Below are 22,930 nucleotides of genomic sequence, written 5' to 3'. Positions count from 1 at the left end.
TCTTGTTTCTTGCCCCTGGGGCACTGACTCTGCTAAAGCCATCTGCCACTCCTTGTTTTATTGCGTGCAGTTGACAGCTGCGGGTGGGAAGTAGGTGGTTAGAAAGGAGCTGAGACCCTGTTTGTTGGATACCAGAGACCTCTGTTGGCAAGATAAAATGATTGTATTTTCAGTCCTCTTTCTCACCCAGAACTTCTCAGAGTACTCTGCCAGTGTTATAGAGTGTGTGTGAAAAGTCGTCATCAAGTAAAAATATCAAATCAAATACGGGAAATTTCAAAGACCTGGTTGTGAATTAACTGAGAATTCACAACTTCAAGTTAAGTCAATGTGAAGTTGGGAGTTTTTACCATTTCTAAAGTTTGCCTTAGATGGATGATGTTGACTTCAAAGTTTTGATGCTTCTATGTCTGAGAAACCTGCTAGTCAGCCATAATTTAGTCATGCTGCTTTGGTTCTTGAGGTGGTGTGTCTTTCATGGTGGAATTTGAAGTGTTTTGGAGAGAAAAAAGACATATTTTTCTGACATGGACTTTGAAATAAAATGATGATTACTATTCAAGCAAGCTGGTAAATGTAGGAGTAAATTTTAGAGGGCCATGAGTTCTATAACCTTCAAAGGCTGGAAGTTCTTACTTCCACAATACATTTATTACATGTTTCTAATTTATTGTTTGATATTGCCCTCTTTATACATATGCATAGTAGGCCCCAAATGACCTTAAAATTATGCAACTACATTTCCTAATGTAAGTTCCCTATCCTGAGTTCAGTACATTACCAGTAATGATTGCTTTTCCCTGAGTATTTTAGGCAAGCACATTACTGTTAACCTAGTAAGATGTATTTGGAATGATTTAGTGACCTCAAAAAACTCTGTCCACAGATTTCTTTCTTCTAATAAAACTGAGTATAACTGAACTCAGTTTAATATCAGTATCTGGACAAGAGCAAATAGTCTTTAAAGGTATGGAACCTCTGTTTACTCACACATGTTTTAGAGGCAAAAAACTTCTAATAACCTCTTACTTGAAAGCATGAGGTGAATGGCTAGTGTCCAACAGACATCAGTATAATGCCACTCGATATCATAAGAGAAGAAATTTGCCCAATGGCAGCCTATTATTAAGTGCTACAGTCTCTACTTTTCAAGCAGGGCTTTTTACAAAGCTGGAGATTGAAGCAGGAAACATGCAGCTGACACAGTTATCTCTCCTTTGGGACTTGCATTCAATACATTGAGTTATTAAGGTGCCTTTCAATTTTTTTTATCAAAATGTTGTCATGAAAGAAACATCTTATTTTATTTGTCCTCCTAACAACTGTTATTTCTTGTACACTGGCTCATTTCTCTCTCACATTAGTCAGTATAGAGTCTTTGGTGTTGTTTTGGCAGGAGTGGTGACAATGGATGCAATGATGGCATGATAGAGTACCACAGGCATTCATACACGTCTGCTGAAATTATTTAAATGTGTTTTGGTGCTGCTGAAGTGCTCTGAAGTTTAAGGTCCATAGAGCTGCAAGCCTCTTTTGGAGTCTTTATTGATCATAGAAGACTCATTATATAGAAGATATATTATAGGCCTAAAGCTGTAAAATCTCATGAAACTTGTAATGATCAGTCAAAAAACTGAACCTTAGTCAAGCATAGGGTAAGTTGGAGAAGTCCTTGCTAGTTTGATGCCAGTAATAAAATGCTTGATTTTAAAAATTTACTCTGGGTTGTGGAACTCCTGGTGATTGGACTTGCCAAGACTGTTATAAAGGCAGTAGTTTTTCTTTTAAATAAAGAGTATTTCACAGCTGCAATCAAATTTCACACCTAAGTGTACAAAATATTGTGGTACAGGATGGTTTGCCATGTGCTTTTTATGTTCTAAAAGTCTTTGAGATACTTGCTATAAGAAGATCATCTTATAAAAGGTAGGGCAATTCCAAAACTGAAATACAAGATTCAGCATGACCAGCAAGATTTTTAATATTGCTTTTTGTTCTGTACTGGCATTTCATTTTTATTCCATTGTGACTCCAGAATCCTAAAAGATGAAAATATGTAATTAGCTTTGTTTCAGTATTGATTTTGATAAGTTGTATATATACTGGTTTTTAACAATATTAAATCTTCAAGTTATTGTGTATGAGAGAAAAGGTATAATATGCCTGGAGTACATTAAGCTAATATAGTTTTATTGTAGATAATTAGTCTGCAGGGCAGTTAATTGGGCTGTTCTTAATTTGCTTTATTTTTTCTGTGCTTCAGGCAGCTTGCACAGAAAAAGTAGGCCTCATAGATTATGTTACAGCTCCATATTTTAGATCATAAGTCTTATTACAGCTCAGCAGTATTTTTTGTATTGAAAATTCAATGTGAAACTTGACACAAAAATACACAATTATTACAATTGTCAGTTTCTTTTTGATACCTTACACATCTACTTTCAGAAGCAAAAGTAAATATTGAAACTTAAAATGAAACTTACTTTTAACCTTAGGAAGAATCCTGGTTTTGAAGTTTTGGTAGTATTCTATAGATGATCATAATAGCATTAGAACTGCATTATGATTTAGCTATTTTTTAATTATTAACGAATCATATGACTTGGAGTAATCACTTGTCATTCAAATCTAAGAAATTCAATTATGTTTACAACTTTATTTCCCTTTCACACTTCTGTAAAGTTTTAAGTCCTATAGCAATTAAGAAAGCACATGAAGTATTTATTTTTTCCACTAAACAGAATTATGTGAAATAAAAATGTTAATGAGGATTTTTCTGCCAAGTCCCATTAATTTCAGCATGATTCTTTGGATCAGTATTTAACCAGTTTCTTTAATTTAACTCTTAGACTTTTAGCTTTTCTGTCTTGTCTTCTCTGAATCAAGTGAAGTCAAGCTTGTTTTACAGGACTGCTTTTCTGTAATGCAGTGTAGAGTTGTTTATTGCATGATGATTCTAAGTTATTTTTTCATTTCTTATATATTACTCTTGAATTTCTGTAGCATTCCAAAGGGAATGAACAGCAAAATTGAACAGGATCAAAATTAAGACTTGATACTTATTTCAAGGTTACTGAGGTGCAAAGTGTCACAATCTGTCTCTTATCTAATCTGGTTTTACTTAAAAGATATTTGGTTACTTGTTGGCCAGTACATGATATAATGTATGGTGTGTGTATTTACCCATTTTCTATGTTTCTAAAAACAGATGAGAAACGTTTCTTGAAATTTCTGAGTTCCCTTAACAGTCTTTTTACTGTCTCTGTCCACCATTTGCTCTTTGCTATTACTAGAAATTGTTTTGTTCGTGCATACCTATTTTGTTTTCAGCATTAAAATTGTCAGCTTCTCATGACTTCAGAACTTTTAAAATTTGTTGACTTTCCTTTTTCATTTTTCCAGTTGTCCTACAGTGCTTTTTACATGAAGTTGTGTTTTGGTCATCCAGAATTTTTTCTGAGATTTTTCCATTTAATGTTTCTTGCCTTAATTTTTTTCCCGCAGACTTAAAAAAGAAACCTATGTCAAATACTATATCTGTATGTATTCGTATTCCTTGAAAGTACCTGTGCTGACATGCATTTAATCTGGTAATTGTCATTGGCCCATAGACCATTGCCATCACTTAAGTGAGAAATAACCATAGAAATGTCATCTTGGCTTTCCTGTGGAGTGCTGTCTGACACATCTCTGCCTGCTCTGTTCTTTCTAGTAGACTTTTGCTCTTTTTACACTTCAAGATACAGCTTCTCTTAAAAAATATCAATAGTGACACTGAAGTATACTTTCTTCTTATTGATTAGAATTTGTCAACTAGGGTATTCATGCAGTAAAAGGTGGAATTGTGTGTTAATTATAGTTTTTGTTCATTCTGGTTGTATATTTTTGAGAGCATATTATGCTTGCAGTAGTTCCATGTTGGAAAGCATTTTGTGACTATTCTTAATATTTTTCTCCGGTATTTTCCTTTTGTTTTGGGTTCCATCCTTTCATTTGTCAGTCTCTACTCTTAAATGATAAAAACAACATGGTGTATTTGAAGAAATTTATTTTTGTCTGTTGATCACATACTTAGTTGAGTGTTTTACAAGCAAGAAACACATGTTAGGGATGTTAGATTAATAAATGCTGATCTTCTGTAATCTGGACTGATAGCCAGTTAAGACTCTTCTTTTGAGATTTAAAACTAGAGAAACTTTGTGTTTATTGTCTTGTCTTCAAAAGGCATATGATTTTTAAAGCATATATTTGTTGTTTAGCAGCTTCCAGAAATCCATTTGAAAATGTTAATGGCATTGACAGATTGTATTTTGACATGCTAAGTATCATGAAGTATGATGGACATGTGACTTCTGCAATTTAAGCAATGTAAATATAATTTTTTTTTTCTTTTTTATATTTTTCTAGGGAGAAAGGTTTAATCACAAGAAATGGATGCTAAAGGATTACAAAGAGATGATAAACTGAAAGTGCTTGTCATTTTACTAGCATATTTGGTAAGTTAAAACTTAATATTTTTCCCCCATGTTGAAAAAATTGTACTGAACACAGAAACTGTGTCTTTTGTTTTACACATTACTGCTAACACTAAAAGTCTTCAAATGCTGCATGCAGACAATGCTTACACATTTTATTGATGTGAGCTTAAGCTTTGTCCACTGATTCATAGAATTTCTGGCTGCTCCTCATACACAATTATAAAATTTTACCTTGTGAGCCTCTTCATGGATGAAGGAGTGGACTAGAACAGAAAATATAAAGTGAATTTAGTGCTGTGGAGGTGATGCTGCTTCACTTCAGATGTGGCCATCTCTTACTCCATTGTGCTGTACATAGTTTAGGTGCTTGGAGTATTCAGTTTATGGACAGATTGTAGCACAGCACACAATTACCTTGCCTGCTCAGTGTACTTAATTAACTCTGGCTTGCTGTAGAACTAAGGGTAATTAACAATTCAGAAAGTTATTTTTAAGATCAAAACATGGATTTATTTCTCAAATTTAATATATTACTGAATTACTTTTTTACTTTGATGAATTTACTTTTTTTTGGTTTTGTTGTTGTTTTGGGTGTTTTAGCTAAGTAAGGTAATTTGTGAGACTGGAGACTGCAGAGAGCAAGAGTTTAGGGACCAGACTGGAAACTGTATCCTCTGCAAACAATGTGGTCCTGGAATGGAACTCTCAAAGGTAAGGAAATCATGCTTTCTTGAATTTATTTCTGATAAGTGCATTTATGTATTTGATCTAAAATGATGGATATCTGTACTTACATGAAAATATGTACTCTTTTGGCATTTGAGCCTTCTGCAGTTGTTTAAGAACCATGTTATCGGTTTCATTTTTTATAAAACGCTCAGTTCAGAAAATGATGATGCCACTAATAAAGTAGGCAGTACCATCTGGATGGGCTCTCGAATTATTGTTTTAAAGGTAACAACAAAGGAGGGAAAACTACAAAGGGGTAAAAAACTACAGGGAGTTAAGACTGCATAACCTTACTCTGTAGAAGAGAATGTGAAAAATTAATTTCAAACCAGTGCTTGGTACCTTGAGTGCTGACATGGAGGGGTTTAATTTTTACAGTGCTGGCATTCACAATTGGTTCTGGATTTTGGGTGACAAAGTTTAAATATTTTATATATGACTTTTTTGTCTTAACAGAATGGGTCATACACAAATAAATACAGATTAAGATTCAAATGAGAGCTAATATATTTCCTTAGAACAGGAGGGAAATAGGTGATTGTTCTGTTTTCACTAGGTCTATGGTTGGAGCACTTTAGGAAGCCAGATTCGAGTCAGGCTTGAACAATTTCTTTGTTTTACAATTCATTAAAAATGCTATAAACCTAATTCTAATCTTAATGCCATGTAAAGTAATTGAAAAAGTTGAGGGCAGAAAAATACATGATAATATTTAGAAAGCACATAGGAAGTTTTTTTGATTTCATGGAGAAGGAAATGCTATTGTGAATCTTAGGCTATTGCATTTTGCTTTCATAACAATTGCAGTTCTTCCAAAAGCAAATCCCCATAAAAGTTTTTGAATTACTAGGATTTGAGGACAGTGGAAATGAATCAACGGAGATGAATGCTGGTTGTGATTACAGGCTGGGATTCAGTAGAATAGAAAGTTCACTTGGCAAAATTTTCAACAAAATTCCAAGTCTGAATGCAAGTCACGAGGGGGATCTTAGTTGTTTTCAGTTCAGAGAAAGTAGGTGCTGTGCATGAGCAGGGATAGAGAACAATGAAGGAAAACATAGCTGAAAGGGAGGAGTATGTTGGTATTCATTACTGGAGGTGAAGGAGGCAACAAAATGGGTTATGTGTCTTGGGAGATTGGATGTCTTGAGGGAGCAAGAGTGTCCTGCCAGAGACCTGAGGATGGTGAGGCAAAGAAGAGTGCAGGGGGGTGTCAGAAAGGTGAGTAGACCTACCAAGACTCATGCATGTGTAAAACCCTTTCTTCAGTGTCCAGCTCTAAACCCACATCTTGTCCATTGCTGGAGTGTGAAGCTGTGACCCTGACATAACTGTGCAGTCAGAGCCACACCTGGGAGGTGGGGCCATAAAGAGCATTCCATTTGCATGCAGTAGGGCAGACTCTGTCTTGTACTTCTGCTGAGAGTGTAAAAAGGATGCTGAAGGTGGAATTTAGGGTGTTTAAGGGAATTTGAAATGTTTCTTTTGAAAATTTTTTAACATGAACCGTTACTAAGTTTGGTGTGTAAGTGTGTTCAAACTTCAGGGGGAAAAAGAAAAGTTCAGTTTCAGTTTATGGCTCTGTAGTTCCTATTATGTTCAGCTCTGAAAAAAACCCACACATTAAGTATTGTGGCTTGTGTGAGATTTGAAGGGATTTACTGAAATTGAGTGACACCTTTTCTCTGTCTCTTGACCCCCTGTGGTGATTGTTCAGTGCATTAACAGAAATACTTAGTTTCACACTTTAGTGGGAATCCCTTTGTATGTTGGGCAGCATTAGTTAAGGTTTAGTCATACAAGCAGTGCTCTTAAAGCAGAGATTTAGACATGACTTATGACATGGATGTGGTTTAGTTTGGATTTTTTCAGATTGGCCTTAAATTTGAGATGTTCTAGGGGGTGTTTTAATTTATAAAGGCACTTGTAAATATGTCACTTTGTAACAGTGAGCCAGTACTATGTGCATTTATATAGTTAGATAATATACTTATCTAGTTGGCAAACAAAACCCAAAAGCCTAAAAACTCAGACCCTCAGTAATTACACTCAATTTAATAAAGAACAGCTAAACTAAAACAACAAGATTATAGTTTGCAGTAGTACACTATTGAAGTTATGGATTTGCTTCACCTATTTTTGTTTACAGTCTGTTAGTTGACAGACTGTTTACAAAACTGATAAGTTTTTTGTTTACAGTCCTGATTCTTCTAGGACTAGTTTGGTGGTTTTGAAAATAGGAATGCTTGGTTAATTTCACTATGTAAGCAATTACTTGTTGCAGACAGTAATAGACTTTCAAAAATATTTTTCTTTTATACTGGAAATGAAATCTCAGATTTTCTTCAAACCTAAATGATTGGAATCATGATTTCCTTTATAAATAGAGGTACAATTCTCTGTGAATCATAGTGAAGGATGTGATGCTGTGGCTGTAACTGAAATGTGGTTGAAAATAATCATGTAGAACTACAGCTTGAAGCAACAAATATGTAAAGTCAAAGGTCAAAATGCAAAGGGAAGACACCTTTAATGATACACTTGAAGTAACTTGCAGCCCAGGAGAAGTTTTGTTTGCTTGTTTTTTTTACATACGATAAAACAATGATATAATAATGCTACAGTTTAATAACAGTTTCTTAATACTTAGTATGTCAGTTTTCCTGTTAAATACTTAGTGCTCCCAGATAAAACTAGATATACTTCTGGATGTGTGAGCATGATTCTGTGTCTAAGTGTATAGTAAAATGCAATGTTAGTGGTGGGGTTTTTGGTTCAGTTCCCCCTGAGTGTTTTAAGCAATTGACAGACAGGTTTCATTTTTATATTTGTAACAAAACATATCAGCCTGTATGGTTGAATGCAAAAGCCCAGCTTTTCTCACCTTGTGTATGAGAAATTACTTTATCTCCATTACAATCTAAATATGTAGTTTTCTTTCTTGTCGTGACTTTACAGAAATACAGGGGCAAAAACCCAGCTGTACAGACTGCATATGTGTATGTATACTTATTTTTACAACTTCAGTTAGATATATCTGTCTTGTTGCTGTACTCTATGAGCATTTCACCTTTCTAAATGAGGGAAATTCTGTTGCTCTTTCTCAATTTATACATGAGACACTAACATAAATCAACTTGCCCATGGTAATGCAGGAATATTTTGGTAGAACAGAGTAGACAGAGGCCATAGTGTGTAACAGAAGCTTTCTCTTCACAAGGCACATATAGACAAGACAAAGGGTGATGGGCACAAATTGTACCAGGAGAATTTCTTTTTTATAGTGAGAACATTCATTCACTGAAACAATCTCCCTAGAGTCCCCATCACTGGGAGCTTTTGGGATGCAAATGGACAGGGTGCTAGATCATCTCAGATCAGCTCAGGTCCCTGACCCATGAATGTTTGCTTCAGATGTTCTTTCAATGTTCCTTCTAACCTGCCTGTTCTATGATTCAATGGTGAGTCTTTTAATTTTGGTTGCAAACCAATGCTCAGTCTATTGGATTGACCTTCCTGTATAGGTAAGCAACTTCAGACACCCTTGATAGCATGAAACAAAACAAAATCAGCAAAAAACCAGCCTTATTTCAAGTAACTAATTCTGAATCTAGACCATTCTTTTCAGCTTTTGCTATCACAGTTTAATGGGGATCTCTTTTTCAAAAATGTTTTTAAAGTAATTTTTCTTCCTTCAAGTAAGAAAGTAATAGTACCACCCACAGCTTTTCCTTTCTGATTGCCTATATGATGTTCTAACAACAATGCTGCAATGTTACATTAGCTTAGAACTAAAATCCATTGATCACTTATGTTAATTGTATTTTTATTAAGTACTTTTAACATATGGCCATCAGAAGAAAGGAAGCTTTATTCTTGTATCAATAGAATTGATGGGGAAGAGAGTGAAAGCTGCTTCCCATGCTTTTTTGCTTCTATTTGTTAATTTAAAAAAAATCTCTGTATAGCCTTTTCTTCTCATAAACATGTCTTTAGTAATGTTCGTGAAGCTGTTGAATCACTGAATTAGCTTACTTTTCAGTGTGGGCAGTCTTTGTTTCATGTTGTTTTTCTGTTTGGGGGTTTTTGTTAGGTTTTTCAGGTTTTTTTTCTTTTTTTGTTAAGCAGTGCTTTCTTCTGGGGTGGGAGACTGAAATGGTTGTGTTGATTCAGAAGGAAGAGTTTGCTTCATGTGGTTCAGCATTATTGCATTTCTCATTCATTTAGTAGACAGCAAAGCATCACATAGTTAAGCACATATAATTTAATACCTTTTATTCTTTAAGTGGCTTCAGTTTACCCGTGCCTGAATAGTCATTGGTTTGGCTTGATAGTAACAGCATTTCATCCTATCTTATATATGTTTCTGAAATAAATCAAGCCTTATATACTATTGAAATGTATACAAATCACAATTAATGCAGAAAAAAATGACATAGTTCATGTTTCAGCCATTTTCTTAAAGATGTTCAAGTACAGAATTGAAGTCCTTCCAGTCCTTTCACCACCATTTTTTAAAGTTATCAGCTGAGCCAGTGCACTGAGGACAATATATGTCAAGGAAGGAATAGAAACCAAGAGGTAAAGGGGAGAGTGCCTGAAACCAGCAGTGCCATCAAGTAAGCCGTGATAAATACTGTCACTGAGAGACAGCTGGTAGGACAGAGGCAGCTTGATGGTTGCTGAGGTGGGGCTGTGTGTCACAGCTTGCTTCCTTGTACCAGGTGTGTGATGAGGAAAGAGAAGACTTCCACGTTGTCTCAGAAAAAGGAATTGTGAATTAAATGGGCAGGTACTGTTTGAAACTTCTCCTGGATGTGACAGTCCTGACACAAGAACATCAGCATGCTGTGCTGCCGCTGACGTGCTGTCACAGTGAAGCCACCGAGAGCAGCTGCTGCCATGTTTGCAGTCACTCTTAAATTTTCAAAGCAAGAGAGCTGCTTGTGAGGAAGCCTGCCAGATCTCAGCTCAGGAGAGGCCAGCATGTGTTTCTGGAAACTGGAGCAGCTGCATGTAGGCATGTCAAATCATCTTCAGTGAGAATGAAACTTTTCTGACCCTAGCTGTGCACTTTGACACAGCAGCTAAGCCCGATGTTTGCAGCATGCTGTTACAGCCTGTCCTCCTCAGAGACTTCTGCTGATAGATTCAGCTCATTATTGGATTCTAGATGAGGCTGACCCACAGCCTGAGGTACTTTAGGAAGCTAAAACTGTGTGCTATTTAGAAAGGCCATGTACTCAAAGGTATTAGGAAAAGCTTCATTTCCCAGCACCAGTGTAGTGCCGCAGCCTGTTATATGACCCAACACCAATTAAGTGTCTTAATGCCTGGTAGACTTTTTCTTGAGAATACCAAGTATTCTTGTAATCATCATGGCATAAGTGGAACTGCTTTGGCTGTGTTGTCTAGGGATTTACATAGTTTATGGATAATCAGTGGAACTAGAAACAATTCTAAAGTATACTTGCAGATTATGATCTTAATGATGCCTGAAAGCATTTTCTAAATGAAATTTGAGGTTATTTTAATTGAAATAATGTTTAAAATCTAATTTACTCTTCATTTACTGTCTCTGTTGGATTCAACTTTAAGGGAAAAACCATACCACTTAACTCCAGTACCCTTTATAGTCGTTCTGTCTGGATCAATGTTGGTAGTATAGTAAAAGAAAACTTCAGCAGTGGCCTGGTAGTTCTTGAAGAGGTGTCTGCATTGTTCTGTGCTTTTAATATTTTTAGCTAAAAACAAAATTATGAGTTTGGTTAACTAGTTTGCTGCAGATTCCTAGGCAGCCTTGACCAGTCACCCCACTTAATACCTCAGTGAAACACTTCTGAACAGAGTTGTTCTGGAGATACCTAAGTTATAGGTGAAGAGATGGCACATTACTGTGGTAGTGAAAGCTGTATAGATATCAAGAAAGTTGAGGTGCATTTGAATTTTGAAGATTTTTTTTTGTAATTAACTTGAATTCAGTTTTCTAAAGGAGTGTTTGAGTTTAATGGCTTGTACTGTGTATCTTTGAGAGAGAAAATTTTCATTCATTGAAAAGGGAAGGTAGAAAGGGAGGACTGTACTAAGTGTTCTTCACAGAAAGCTTTGCAAGAGCAAAAAATAAAGGCAGCATTTATTTGTGCTATTTTTTTTCTGGCACAAAAATAAAAAATGTTTTTTTGAAATCTAGCTGATTGCTATTACAAATTTTATTTCTCTTTTCTGCAGTCCTAAGGTCAAATGCCACAGGAGATGAGCTCTCTTTTAAAGTTAAGAGTGGGAGGATGGAGAGGGTGAGGGGGAGTTGGGAACTATTCAGATCTCATCAGCCATATAACTTGACAGCTTTGTAAATAGAACACAGAGAAAACTGGTGCACATCAGTTTTGCACATGCACTGATAAAAAATGAACAGTCAATTGTTTGTATCTTTGCTGGACTGCTAAATTATAAAGTCCAAGATTTCAAAGGGTTTGAATCCATCATCTAAATCATATCCTTCAGTTTGGGGAATGTGGTTAATTATGAGTACAGATCTTTTTGAAGTTCTGCCTGGTTTACAAGCTTAAATACTTATTTGCACCTGCCAGGCAGTTAACTACCTCAAATATTATGTGAACAAAAAAAGCACATACATGAAGTTTTAGTTGTTATGAATTGGTATCTGTGGAATTCCTGGCTAAGAAGGACTTAGAAACCATCTTTGAAAACACGGGAAACTGTAAATTCCTTGGGCAGAAAATTTCTTTACCTTGCATCCACCATTTTTATAGCTCTAAACTAAACCATTCCATGATGCAAAGGATCACTAGGATGTGTCCATGCATCCTGCTATAGCAAAGCAGATCTGATCTAGAAACAATTTATTCAGCTTTGGTAGTTTGGGCCAGTAAGTGAAAGCATTTAATTCTAACTTTTGTTTCCTGCTTGTTTTTTGATCCAAAGCTTCAAAGGTAGTCTGGAAAGGAAAACTTATAATTAAGTCAATTCAAGCCTTATATTTGAAAGTTTGATAGGACTTGGGAGGGACTGATTCCAAGTGATTTATCAAAAGATCAAAATGTAAATGGTTTAACTGAGTGGTATAATATATTCCATAATGCTACTGTTTGGATAAGCTAAGTAGAAAGAGTAGGTATTTAGAAAGAGTGTGTTAAAGATTAATGATATTCAATGAAAAAGTTTATTTAGACTTAGGGAGTGCAAAATCTAACACAAGTTTGTCTGGTTCCAGTCCCTAGTGGTAATCATGTAGCTTTGTATACAGTCTTACAATTACATAAATGAAATGGAGTGTAAAAATTAGCACAGGAAGATACAGCTAAAACTGACATGGCTTTGGCATTGATTCCTAGTAGAAACTTGTCCATTTGAAATAAAACTGTGTAAAATGTTCTATATCTGAAGTAAGTAAAAAAAAGAAAATAAATGGTTTTATATTTTTTAAAACTTTTTGCCTACCAGCTTTAATATGGTCCCAGTATATCACAAGAGGACCGTGCTGTACAGTGCATGAAACTGTAGGATGTTTGGTTTTGTTAGTAACTGCAATGATGTGCCTGTCTGCTCCTTGATCTGAAAAAAATTCAGTAGTAATAAGCTACATTTTAGCTAAAAGAAAGCAAAACAAAAACTAAAAATTGTTGACTAAGTTTGTGGTTCTATTTTTACTATCTTTTTGTAGTTGCTTTCATAAATTGTTCATTTTCTGCATACTTCAGGGCTGTTCTTCAGAGGAGAGTAAAGTTTATTCTTAACATAAAGGAAAATTAAAAATTCTTAGAATGTCCTGTAAGATGCTTCTGAAGTTTTTATTGTTACTTTATCATTTCAGCTTAGAGGCCTATTGGCCAGCTTGATCACAGAGCTCCTCCCATAGATGCTTTCTCAGCACAAAGCCTTGGAGGATCCAAGGGTGTTTGATCTTGGAGAATCTGAGAGTGTTTCTAAAGTTTAAAAGCTTTTTTTTTTGCAGCGGATTTGGTTAGGTTGGTGACTTTGGAAAAAGTTTCTTATATGCATCACACACATGCATGTTTATATGCATCAAACTGATGGAAACATCCTCTGAAGTTGCCCTAGTTGAAGATTTCCTGCAGCTTTCCCACTGGGAAGATGCCCTGTTCTTCCACTGAAAATACATACTGGAGAGCAAGGTCCCCATATTGTGCCTTTCCTAATTAATTCTGTCTGGCAATTTGTTGTGTTCCCCTTGCAGTTTTGTGGTGTATCACTAATGCATCAAACCAAACTTCAAAGTACCAAGCAAAATTGATAGGATATTTGGATGATAAGAGGGAATAGCAGCTCCCAGTAACTTGATAACTCCTAAGAAGTTGATTGATAGTTCTTGGTAATGAATTCATAGGATTCAGTCCCCAAAATTTTACATATGGCTCGGTGTTTATCTTTGCAGCTTGTCCATTGTATTAGGTGCCCTTTTGCAAATGAATTGAAATAATGCCTTTAAACTGCTAAATTTGGCAGAAATAACCAACTATAACAACATTACTTGTATAGTAAAATATTGTGCTCCCTGTGTTCTGCAGATCTCTTAAACTTTTCTGACAGTTTGAGAACTGTGAGAGCTGTAGTGGATTGAGTTTTTGAGATTCTTATTGGCTAAGCAACAGTTTGTGCCTAGCTGATGGTCATTAACCAGCTCTGGTTTATTTGGTAACAGAAGTCCTAAGCTTTTGAAGATCAGTGCACTCTCTTTGGCAATTAACTTTGTTCACCTTAGCTATGAACCTTAATATCAAAGTGCTTCTTTGCTGTTTTTGTAACTGAGCAAGTGCCTTCATACTTCACTTGTCCCAGTTTCTTCGCTTTCACATGACTGACCTAATTAAAAAACAGACAGCTCAATAATTCTACCATAAGCTAGTAATAATGAAACTGTGGGAGTCCTTGAAGCCCTTTATCATTCAAATACACAGTGGTTTCATGAATAAAGTGGATGACTAAGTATTACTTATAGAAGTAAGGGAGATTATTAGCAGTGGAAGACACATTTGAACTTGCTGAAAGGCTGGCTTTTGTCTCGAGAAAGGCCTACTCTCAGTAATAATTACACCAGGTCTTCATTTTATCCCAGCATTCTCCTCTTGTTCACACTTTCAGTGACTGAATAGCTTGCTGTTGCTTGTTAATCCCTGCAGGAATGCGGCTTTGGATACGGGGAGGATGCACAGTGCATGACATGCAGGCCAAACAGATTCAAGGAAGACTGGGGCTTTCAGAAGTGCAAGCCTTGTCTGGATTGTGCCTTGGTTAACAGGTTTCAGAAGGCCAACTGTTCTGCCACCAGCAATGCACTATGTGGGGACTGTTTACCAGGGTAAGACCATTTCTGAAGATGAGACTTGATTCTAACCTGATTTACATTAAAATTGCTTGTTCATGTTTTCTGGATAAGTGTTGGTACCCTTTGTGTATGTATGAAGGTCCTATGTTCTAATCTTGGCTTTACTGTATTATCTGAGCACATAATTTCTGAATTTCAGGAATAATTATCTACAAAAATGGTTTGATAATTACCTGCTTGGTCTGTGAGACTATTGTCTGTACAGCACCTGAGCAAAATACCTCCATCGGTGTTACTGGTGATTTAGTTCATTGTTATAAACATTTAAACATTTGAAAACATACACTGCTACCTTCTTCAAAAATTATCACATTATTTGCTTGCATTTTTTCCCTCCTTAAGTCAATGCCTAATAATTCTCATGCACATAGATTCTTAGCCAAAAGCAGTGAAGCAGTGACTGTGGTTTACTTTCTGAAATTTCTTTCACCTTTCTTTTCTTCAAAATTTATAAAGCATGATCCTAGCTGAAAATCATAAATTAATCTGAAAGAATTGTTTGCTGAAACTGCTGTTATAAATCAAGAGCTGTGCTTCATTTGTTGTCCTGTCATCCCAAAATTCTGTTACTAATTTTCTCTGTTTGTACTGTTAAATCCTGAGATCTCTAAAAGGCTATTCTTTCTATTGTTGCCAAGTTCTGATATTATAAACACCTGCCATGAATTTGTAAAAAGACATTTTTGTTGCTTTTTTGAACTAGTAATTTACCTGATAGTAATAGTGTATGAGAACTGATTTGAAACTGCTACAGTCTTTTTGTTGTCAGAGTATATATTTCAGACATGCTTGAAAGTTCATACATTTGTTTAGTTTCTATATTTCAGCTGTTCTATTTTATTTGTATATATTTTATTTTTTTTCAATGCCAACTATCAAATACCTGAACACTGTTGAAGCTTCTGCTATTACTCCTTCTCAAGCTAGAGATGAAACCTCTTCATTTAAAAGCACTTAGTACAGGTTTGGTAGCTAATCTTAGCTTAAGTCACTGTACAAGAGGGTGCAGCCCCAGGCATTATAGATGTTACTCACAACCACTTTTGATACTACTTGCAGCCACACGGTACATTGATTTATGCTCTTCTAGCATATTAATATATAATTATTGCAGAGCTTACTTGGTTGTCAGCAAGGAGAAGATTTTCTTCTTCTGTAAACAATATAAGCTGAATTTTGGAAGATGAGAAAGGATTAGAAGAGAAGCCACATTAGGACATGAATTAAAGGTAAAGCTAAGCTGGAGGACATGGGAATACTACTCAGTATTCCAGTCAAGGATGCCTCCCAGATAGGTGTGTTGAGTATGTTTAAAATGAGAGCTGCTTCCACAACCTGAGTTTTCTGGCAGCAAAGCTGGAAACAGAAGGAAGGAGGGAGGGAGTCATGGCCATGGCAAGGGTAGTCATGGGACCCCTGGCCTGGATATTTTGAGTCACAGAACTTTAAAACACACCACCACTCATACCTGTCCTTCAGTTTAGATGCTGCCCAAACAAATGGAGGGTACAGCTAGGTTAACCAAATAGTTTAACTGATGTTTTACCTCTCAGCAGTCTTATTTATTTCTGTTTTGCATAGATTTCCAATGTGCCATTCTCTGTTGTTCAGCTTCAAAATGCTACAGTGAGCATGTAACCTAGAAACAAATATTAACACATTTTGTTCAGAGTAAATGATCACAGTGACCTCTTCAGTCTTGCAGCCTGTGGATCTGTTTCTGTTCACATTGATAAAGTGGGAGTTTCTTGAGCAGTTGGAAAGCTGTTTGCATTAGCTGATAAAAGCTTCATACTTTAATGGCATTTGCAGTGTTAGGAATATAACATCAGTAGAGTTGGCACCTTTTGTTTAATGTGCCACTACCACTACATGAAAATGGTCATGTACTCATCTTGAACAGGCCACTGCTGCTGATTCTGTCTTACTTCTAATGAATGGTTGAAAGACAGACAGACCTATTTGATTAGGAGCTATAGGTAAGTTCTTTAGAGGATGTCATACATTAAAATTTGAAATATAGCATTATAAAGTTCTGCTTTTTCTTTGGTGCTACTCTTGTTCCCTGATTGGGAATGTAGGGTTTTGCCAGTCACTGTAGTCAGTATGATATTCAAACATTAGGTCAGTAATAAAGTTCTTGAAGGGTCTTTAAATAAAATGTCACTGATATCCAGCCTGTTATGTTTTTAGAGATGATAATTACCTTGTAATATATAGATCAATCACTTCACTTTTAGTTTTTAGACATGTAACTAAGCTTGCATAAGGTAAGTTCTTAATGCTTGTCATTAATGTATGCTGTGATCTGTGTTTGCAAATGGGATATTGATTTCTGTCCAAAATCTCCAGAACTGTTTTTCTTCTGTGAATATAAGATTATAGTGACCATGCATTTGGACTAACAGATCTAGATGTTTTCCTCCTATTTATTTTCAATCTGTCTTGTCCTACTAATTAATAGCTACTGTACTTTTGTTTACTTTTATTTTCTTCTGTTTCTTGATTGTTTGCATAGAGACTCAGATTGACAAAACTTGCAATTATAGAAGATTTTGTTAAAACACCTGAATTATTTTGTGAGGAATAATAACTTGTTTCAATTAACTATTTTTCACATTCTGCTATCTTCTAGATTTTATAGGAAGACTAAACTTGGAGGCTTTCAAGACATGGAATGTGTTCCTTGTGGTGATCCTCCTCCTCCCTATGAGCCTCACTGTAAGTGCTGGTTTGGCTGTTTTCTCTTTTAAATTTAAAGCCTGGCAAAAAAAAAAAAAAAGACAGTCACAGTCACAAACTCTTTTTAAAATTCATTTTCTTGTTAGTAAAATATTTTGTTCATACACTTCAGCAGTCCAGTACTATCATTGAGAAGTTCCCACAAATAGCCAGTCCAATGCTGATCAACATTCCTGTCACACCACATGGTCAGGGAGTCTTGATTCCACTTCTGATCTTGTCTTATAATTTTTTAATTTCTGTGTTAATGCCAAAAGAAAAGCAATCTTCCTAGACCCTCTGACAACTATCAGGTAGGGTAGTACCCTTTCCTGACACCCAAAAAGGCATTTGTTGATACCTTTAAAAATAACTTTTATACTATGGTTACAGTGAGAGAACAATATAGATAATAGCTTTATATTCTTGTATACTGTTAAAAGGAAGTAAGTAATTGGTTTGTCTATTTGTTTTTTGCCAATGAGAGAATTAGAATCTCTTCAAAATGAGAGAACCTCTTTATTCTGTAGCAGAAGCCTTCTTACCACTTCTTCCAAGACTGTTGGTGGTCTACATAGCATCGTGTTTTTAATTCAATGAAAAGAGTGAACTGTTCTTTTTGTGTTTATTGCTGTCTACTTTATAAAATTAAAAATACATGTGATTCAAAATAATTATGTGGAAAATCTTGGGCTTACTTGTTTGTTTCTGTAACGGTGAAGTTATGTTTTAGGAGTTTTTTTTCCCCTAGTTCAAATTGGAACGTTTGTTTATAGAAAGAATAAATTGTCAGGGTCCTGAAATACTTTATGCTACTTTAATAAATACACACAGTCTCTTATAAATATCCTTTCTTTTTTTTTTAATTGTGTAAAATTAAAATAGAACCAAGAATATACTATTGTGGATTAAACCCATACTTTTCAATAGTTTTATATTGCATTAACTTCAATTAAATAATTCTTCTTCAGCATTTCATATATTGCTTAAATAGTCTTTTTTCAAGTAAACCAAACTTTCTTCTGTTGTTTCCATCCTGGTTTTTTGCCTTTTGGGTAATAAAGTTGTAAAACCAGATTTTCAAACATTTTCCACATCTATGAAAACTTTTAAGGACTGCAACACTCAAAGCCTGTAAATCAGAGAATAAGTCAAATAAGTTCTAATGTTTGCAGCAGTAACTCATGCCCATGTATAACATAAGCCTAGAAAGTAAATTCAAAAATGTTCAACTATTTTTGTAGTCTAGACAGTATCTTAAAGTGTTTAGAAAGAATGTTCTTCATATCAAACAGTGTCAAGTTTGATGCCAAGAATGAAATGCTGATCTCGACTTACTGATGTAAATCACTCAAATTCAATGAGTTGCAGAAGTTATTTCTAGACAGAGTATAGACAGGCCATTTCATATATGTATGTATTTTAATTCCTTCAACTGGGCAAATTCAGTTTTATCCCCTTCATCTGTTTTTAATCTTTTTTATCTGAAAAAAAAAAAAAGTGAAAGGTAAAGTGGAACAATGTTATTCTAATGGAGGATCTCTAATTCATAAATTCATTTTACGTTTTTTTTCTCTTTTCTTGTTTGTTCCCTTCTAAGAAAGTGTGCTCTTCAAAGATGAATTCTGTTCTCTAGCATAATCAAAGACAGGGAAGAGGAAATTTTCTCCCTTATCATTCGGCTTTGACTGTAGTTAGCGACTTGTGTATTTCATATTTTTCAAAGTCACAAGTTATTATTTTGAAAAGGTGATGAAAGAACAGTTGCCAAGTCTTCTGAAATAACTCAGCTTGTTTAGTTTATAGTGATTTGGCTTTTGTAATTGAGCCTGAGCTTGGATCCTAAATTGAACCATTAGGAAGCTATTACTCATTTTAAATGGACAACAGGCAACCCCGTGGAAAAGAGCATTTTCTCTGGCACAAGCTACAGTGGTAAATCCAGATTAGAGACATTTTCATTCCCTACTCTCATGGCTGTCACACCACCTTTGGCTAAATGACAGAAGTGGTAACAGCAAAGTTGTGAGAATTGGCAAGTATTCCTAGCTTTTACAGAAGCAATAATAAAAGGTTTGAAATCATTAAAATGTTTGTTATTTGCATAGTAACCGCCCATTAAAATCCTAAATAACAGAAATCCTACATGAAGTACAGTTGCCATATGTTGCTCTGGTTTTCAGAAGGCTTTTGTTCAGAATTTGTGTGTTGATTCTTCAGGTACTAACAGCAGCTGCCTCAGTTTTGGAAAGTGTATATGCCTTCCTCAAGAAGCCTAGGAAGTTTTTCCTACAACAGTTGCTAAATGAACTGAAGTACTTTTGAGTTCTGGCATCAAATAGGGGGAAATTTAGATCCGAGTAAAACCATGATTCTGTAAGTGTACATAAATAATGTGTGGAACATTTTACATGTAATACTGAAAATGTTAGTTGTCTATTCCAGTAATGGATGTATTTTGATAGTTAAGACTGCATTACTTGAAGCTAAGTGGAGACAGACCAGTAAGTGGGTGGGACAAGCTCTCAATGACCAGAGAACTAAGTTCTAATTCTCTGCTTTTCTTATCCTTCTCTCTTTCCACTGTGAAACTGAAAGTCAAATATTAGTGCAGCTAGCTCTTATGTTACAGATGAAAAGGAAAAGTTTAAATGTCCCGTTTCAATGAATTAATTGTCCTCCAAGGTGTGTGGCAATCTTTTGTTTGCTTAAGAACATTACCATAAGGGCACAAAGGCTCACAGCCCCCTACCTGGACTACAGGCTCATGTTAAAGCTGAGACATGGATCAAATTCTTTCTAGTAGCAGTTGATTATTACCCAGTTAGCTATAAATCTAAATACTTGCTTTTATCTCCTTTCTGTAGACATTTTAAAACAGATCTGGTTTAAATATTTACTCATGAAAAAATGAGTTTGTGAATTGCTGGAGGCAAAGTTGAAAGGATTCTATAATGAACAAGTAAAGAGAGTATTAGAGGCCAGGAGAATTGCTATCACCTTTGTGCATACTTTAAAGGGGGACACAATGACTTATGTGTGTTTTTAAAATGTCAGACAATTAAATACACAATTATATAGTTATATTTTAATTTACTTAGTTCAGGTAAATAAACCATACAGACCAATCTTATGTATTTGGTCAGCATCTAAATATTGGAAATGAAAGCATGTTTTTAAAATTGTGATTTATGCTCACTTTGTAAACTGAAGACATTTTTCTCACCTGAAGACGTTTTTTTTCTCATCTGAATGACAGAATATGAATTCTTTGAACTGGGAATCAGAGTGGAATTAGAATTTATTATGGATGTAAATTCTGAAATAGAAGCTAATATAGGCTGTCCAAAAGTGTTGAAACAGTAACTTTGATAGGGTTCAATGATTCTTTTTTCCCAGTACCAATTTAGATTTGCAGAGTTCACTCTCCTGTTTGCTCAGGCCACTGTTGTGCTTTCCCCACAGTTATGCTTAAACTGTTGCTGAAACTGCTAAGTAAGCTGGACTGTGAATCTATCTGTGATAGAACAGAATTAAAATAATTCCCTTCTAAAGGTTATTTTTAAATCTAATGAGCTCGTTGACCTTAAAACACTTGTGGTGGCACAAGTTAAGGAGAGATGTGTGAATGGTTCAGGTAACGAGCAGATTTCCTGAAGATACCGTTGCTTTCTTGGAACAACCATCATGTTTTCAGCTAGTCTGTCTTAGCAAATAAGCAAAAAAAAAAACAACATTAGAAATCATAATTACCTTCTTTCAGTCATAGGATGATGGCAGATTAAAATTGAATCAAGAGATATATGTCAGATATATGTCAGATATTCTTACAAGTGGTTCCTTTTGTGTTGTTCAACTCAAAATGCAGAGAAGTCCCAGAGTCACAAGAGTCCTTTAGCTTCTGGACAGGCTTTCTACTAAGCAGAAGAGCCTGTGGCATGGAACCTTTTTGAGATGTATTACAAAAATAGTTCCTAGAACTTCCACATTAATGTTCTTTTCTGTATCAATCAAAAATCAGTGATGTTCCCCTTTTATGTGCAAATTCAGTGTAGAATTTGGCTGTACCAACAGTTAATTTGGAATAAATTGAGAGAGTCAAGGAAATGAGAAAATTAACACCTAGGCACAAGAGAGTATTTTACAGCCTATCAGCCACCAAAAGAACAGACTTGTGCTTTTTTTCCCTCTAGTAACCACACTGTTACATTTATAAAAATACAAATTTTTTACATCATGAAAAATTGCATAGGTTTTCCCGCCAAAAAATTGCACAGGTTTTCTGCTTGTCTTCATGGCATAGATCAAGGAGCATGGGAATCTGGGAGGATGGGGGAGGGATACCATTCTGTGTGGAGCTTGGGAAACTAGCTTTTACATGTTCCAGGAAATAAACACATTCTTTGCTTCAATGAAGCAGAAATGTTTTGTTGGGTAAGTCGCAGCAGTGGACATATCTGCAGTTTGATTGTAAAATCATGTACATTTGAAATAAACTGGCAATCAGGTCTAAAATTGCTACTTTGCCATGAACCAGATTGATTTCAATTATAAAGAATGTCTCAAACTAGAAAAGAAACAGTTTTTTACTAAGGTGTGGAATAAAAGTGGAGACTCTGGCTTGTTGAGCCAAAATACATAAAGAAGATCATTAAATGTGAAAACATTACATTTTCTTGAGGCATCCATATCTTACCTGCTTTAAATTTTGTTCCTTTAAGGAACTCCTTAACTGCTTTGACTGCCTTAACTAAGGCTGATCACAAAGTTCCCTTTACAGTTTTCTTGTGTAGAGTTTTTATTAGTTACTTTCTGTAGGTTTACAGTATTGTTTTATCTGGGAACTAAATATAAGTGTTCTGGAGCTGTGTCACTCTTCAAATCTACAAGGTATGTTGTTTCGCTAATGAAAAGTACTATTTAGGGGACAAAATCTGGTGTTGTTTCCTTCTTCCTGGTGTTAAAAGTAGATGGTGTAGGAAAAGTCAGATTTCACATAGATCTACTTATTTACATTACCAAGATTAGGATCTGTGACTTTGTAAACTTTCCTGTGAGTGTAATGGGTATTGGGGGTATGCAAGGACTAAACATCAGAACAAAGAAGCTGAAAAGCTAGAAATTGCAGTCTGCAGGGTTAGAACTTATCTTGTTTTGTAAGGGGGGAGCTGGAAGCTTGCTGGCTACATGTGTATTCTGTAAAATAATTTCACTAGTGGTAAAACAGAAAAAATCCCATTGTCTCAGCTTTGCTGAAACTTTTTATATTATTTCATTAAACATAAATACAGCTTTTTAACTTGAGAGTAACTTTTGGATGACATTCAATTCCACATTAGTTCCACTGTTTATATAGTGGATTTTTAATTTATTTGTGTCACTTTCTTCTTTCTGTTTACAGAATTTTGTGATTTTAAAGCTGTCAGGCTCCAGATAATGTTTTTCCATCAATTGAGTTTTTCTGTAATTTTATTTGGCTGCTTTTTACATTAAACTTTGTATTACTAATGCCAAGCAGCTTTTCAAGGAAGGGTGCTTATGTGCATGAGGCAAATGGCATCTGAAAGTATATAGCAAGTGAAATTATTCCTAATGATTTGGTTCTGTTCCAACATATATCCCCTTTTTATTTCAG

The 22,930-nt window shown here is 35.3% G+C and overlaps 1 protein-coding gene across 3 annotated transcripts in view; it reads left to right on the top strand.

Annotated features, from left to right (window-relative positions):
* Positions 1–22,930, top strand: part of TNFRSF19 (TNF receptor superfamily member 19) — a 57,048-nt gene that overhangs the window by 7,406 nt on the left and 26,712 nt on the right. For all 3 annotated transcript variants that reach the window (XM_036404099.2, XM_036404100.2, XM_054518585.1), the window contains 4 exons: positions 4,408–4,496; positions 5,079–5,189; positions 14,369–14,547; positions 17,210–17,295. In XM_036404099.2, the coding sequence (XP_036259992.1) occupies positions 4,431–4,496; positions 5,079–5,189; positions 14,369–14,547; positions 17,210–17,295 (442 nt within the window). In that variant the 5' untranslated portion in view covers positions 4,408–4,430. The remainder of the gene's footprint in view (positions 1–4,407; positions 4,497–5,078; positions 5,190–14,368; positions 14,548–17,209; positions 17,296–22,930) is intronic.

Source organism: Molothrus ater, chromosome 2 (genome assembly GCF_012460135.2).
Source record: "Molothrus ater isolate BHLD 08-10-18 breed brown headed cowbird chromosome 2, BPBGC_Mater_1.1, whole genome shotgun sequence".
Classification (NCBI taxonomy): Eukaryota; Metazoa; Chordata; class Aves; order Passeriformes; family Icteridae; genus Molothrus; species Molothrus ater.
Note: the sequence above shows the minus strand (reverse complement) of the source record. Positions and strands in the feature narration are given on the sequence as shown.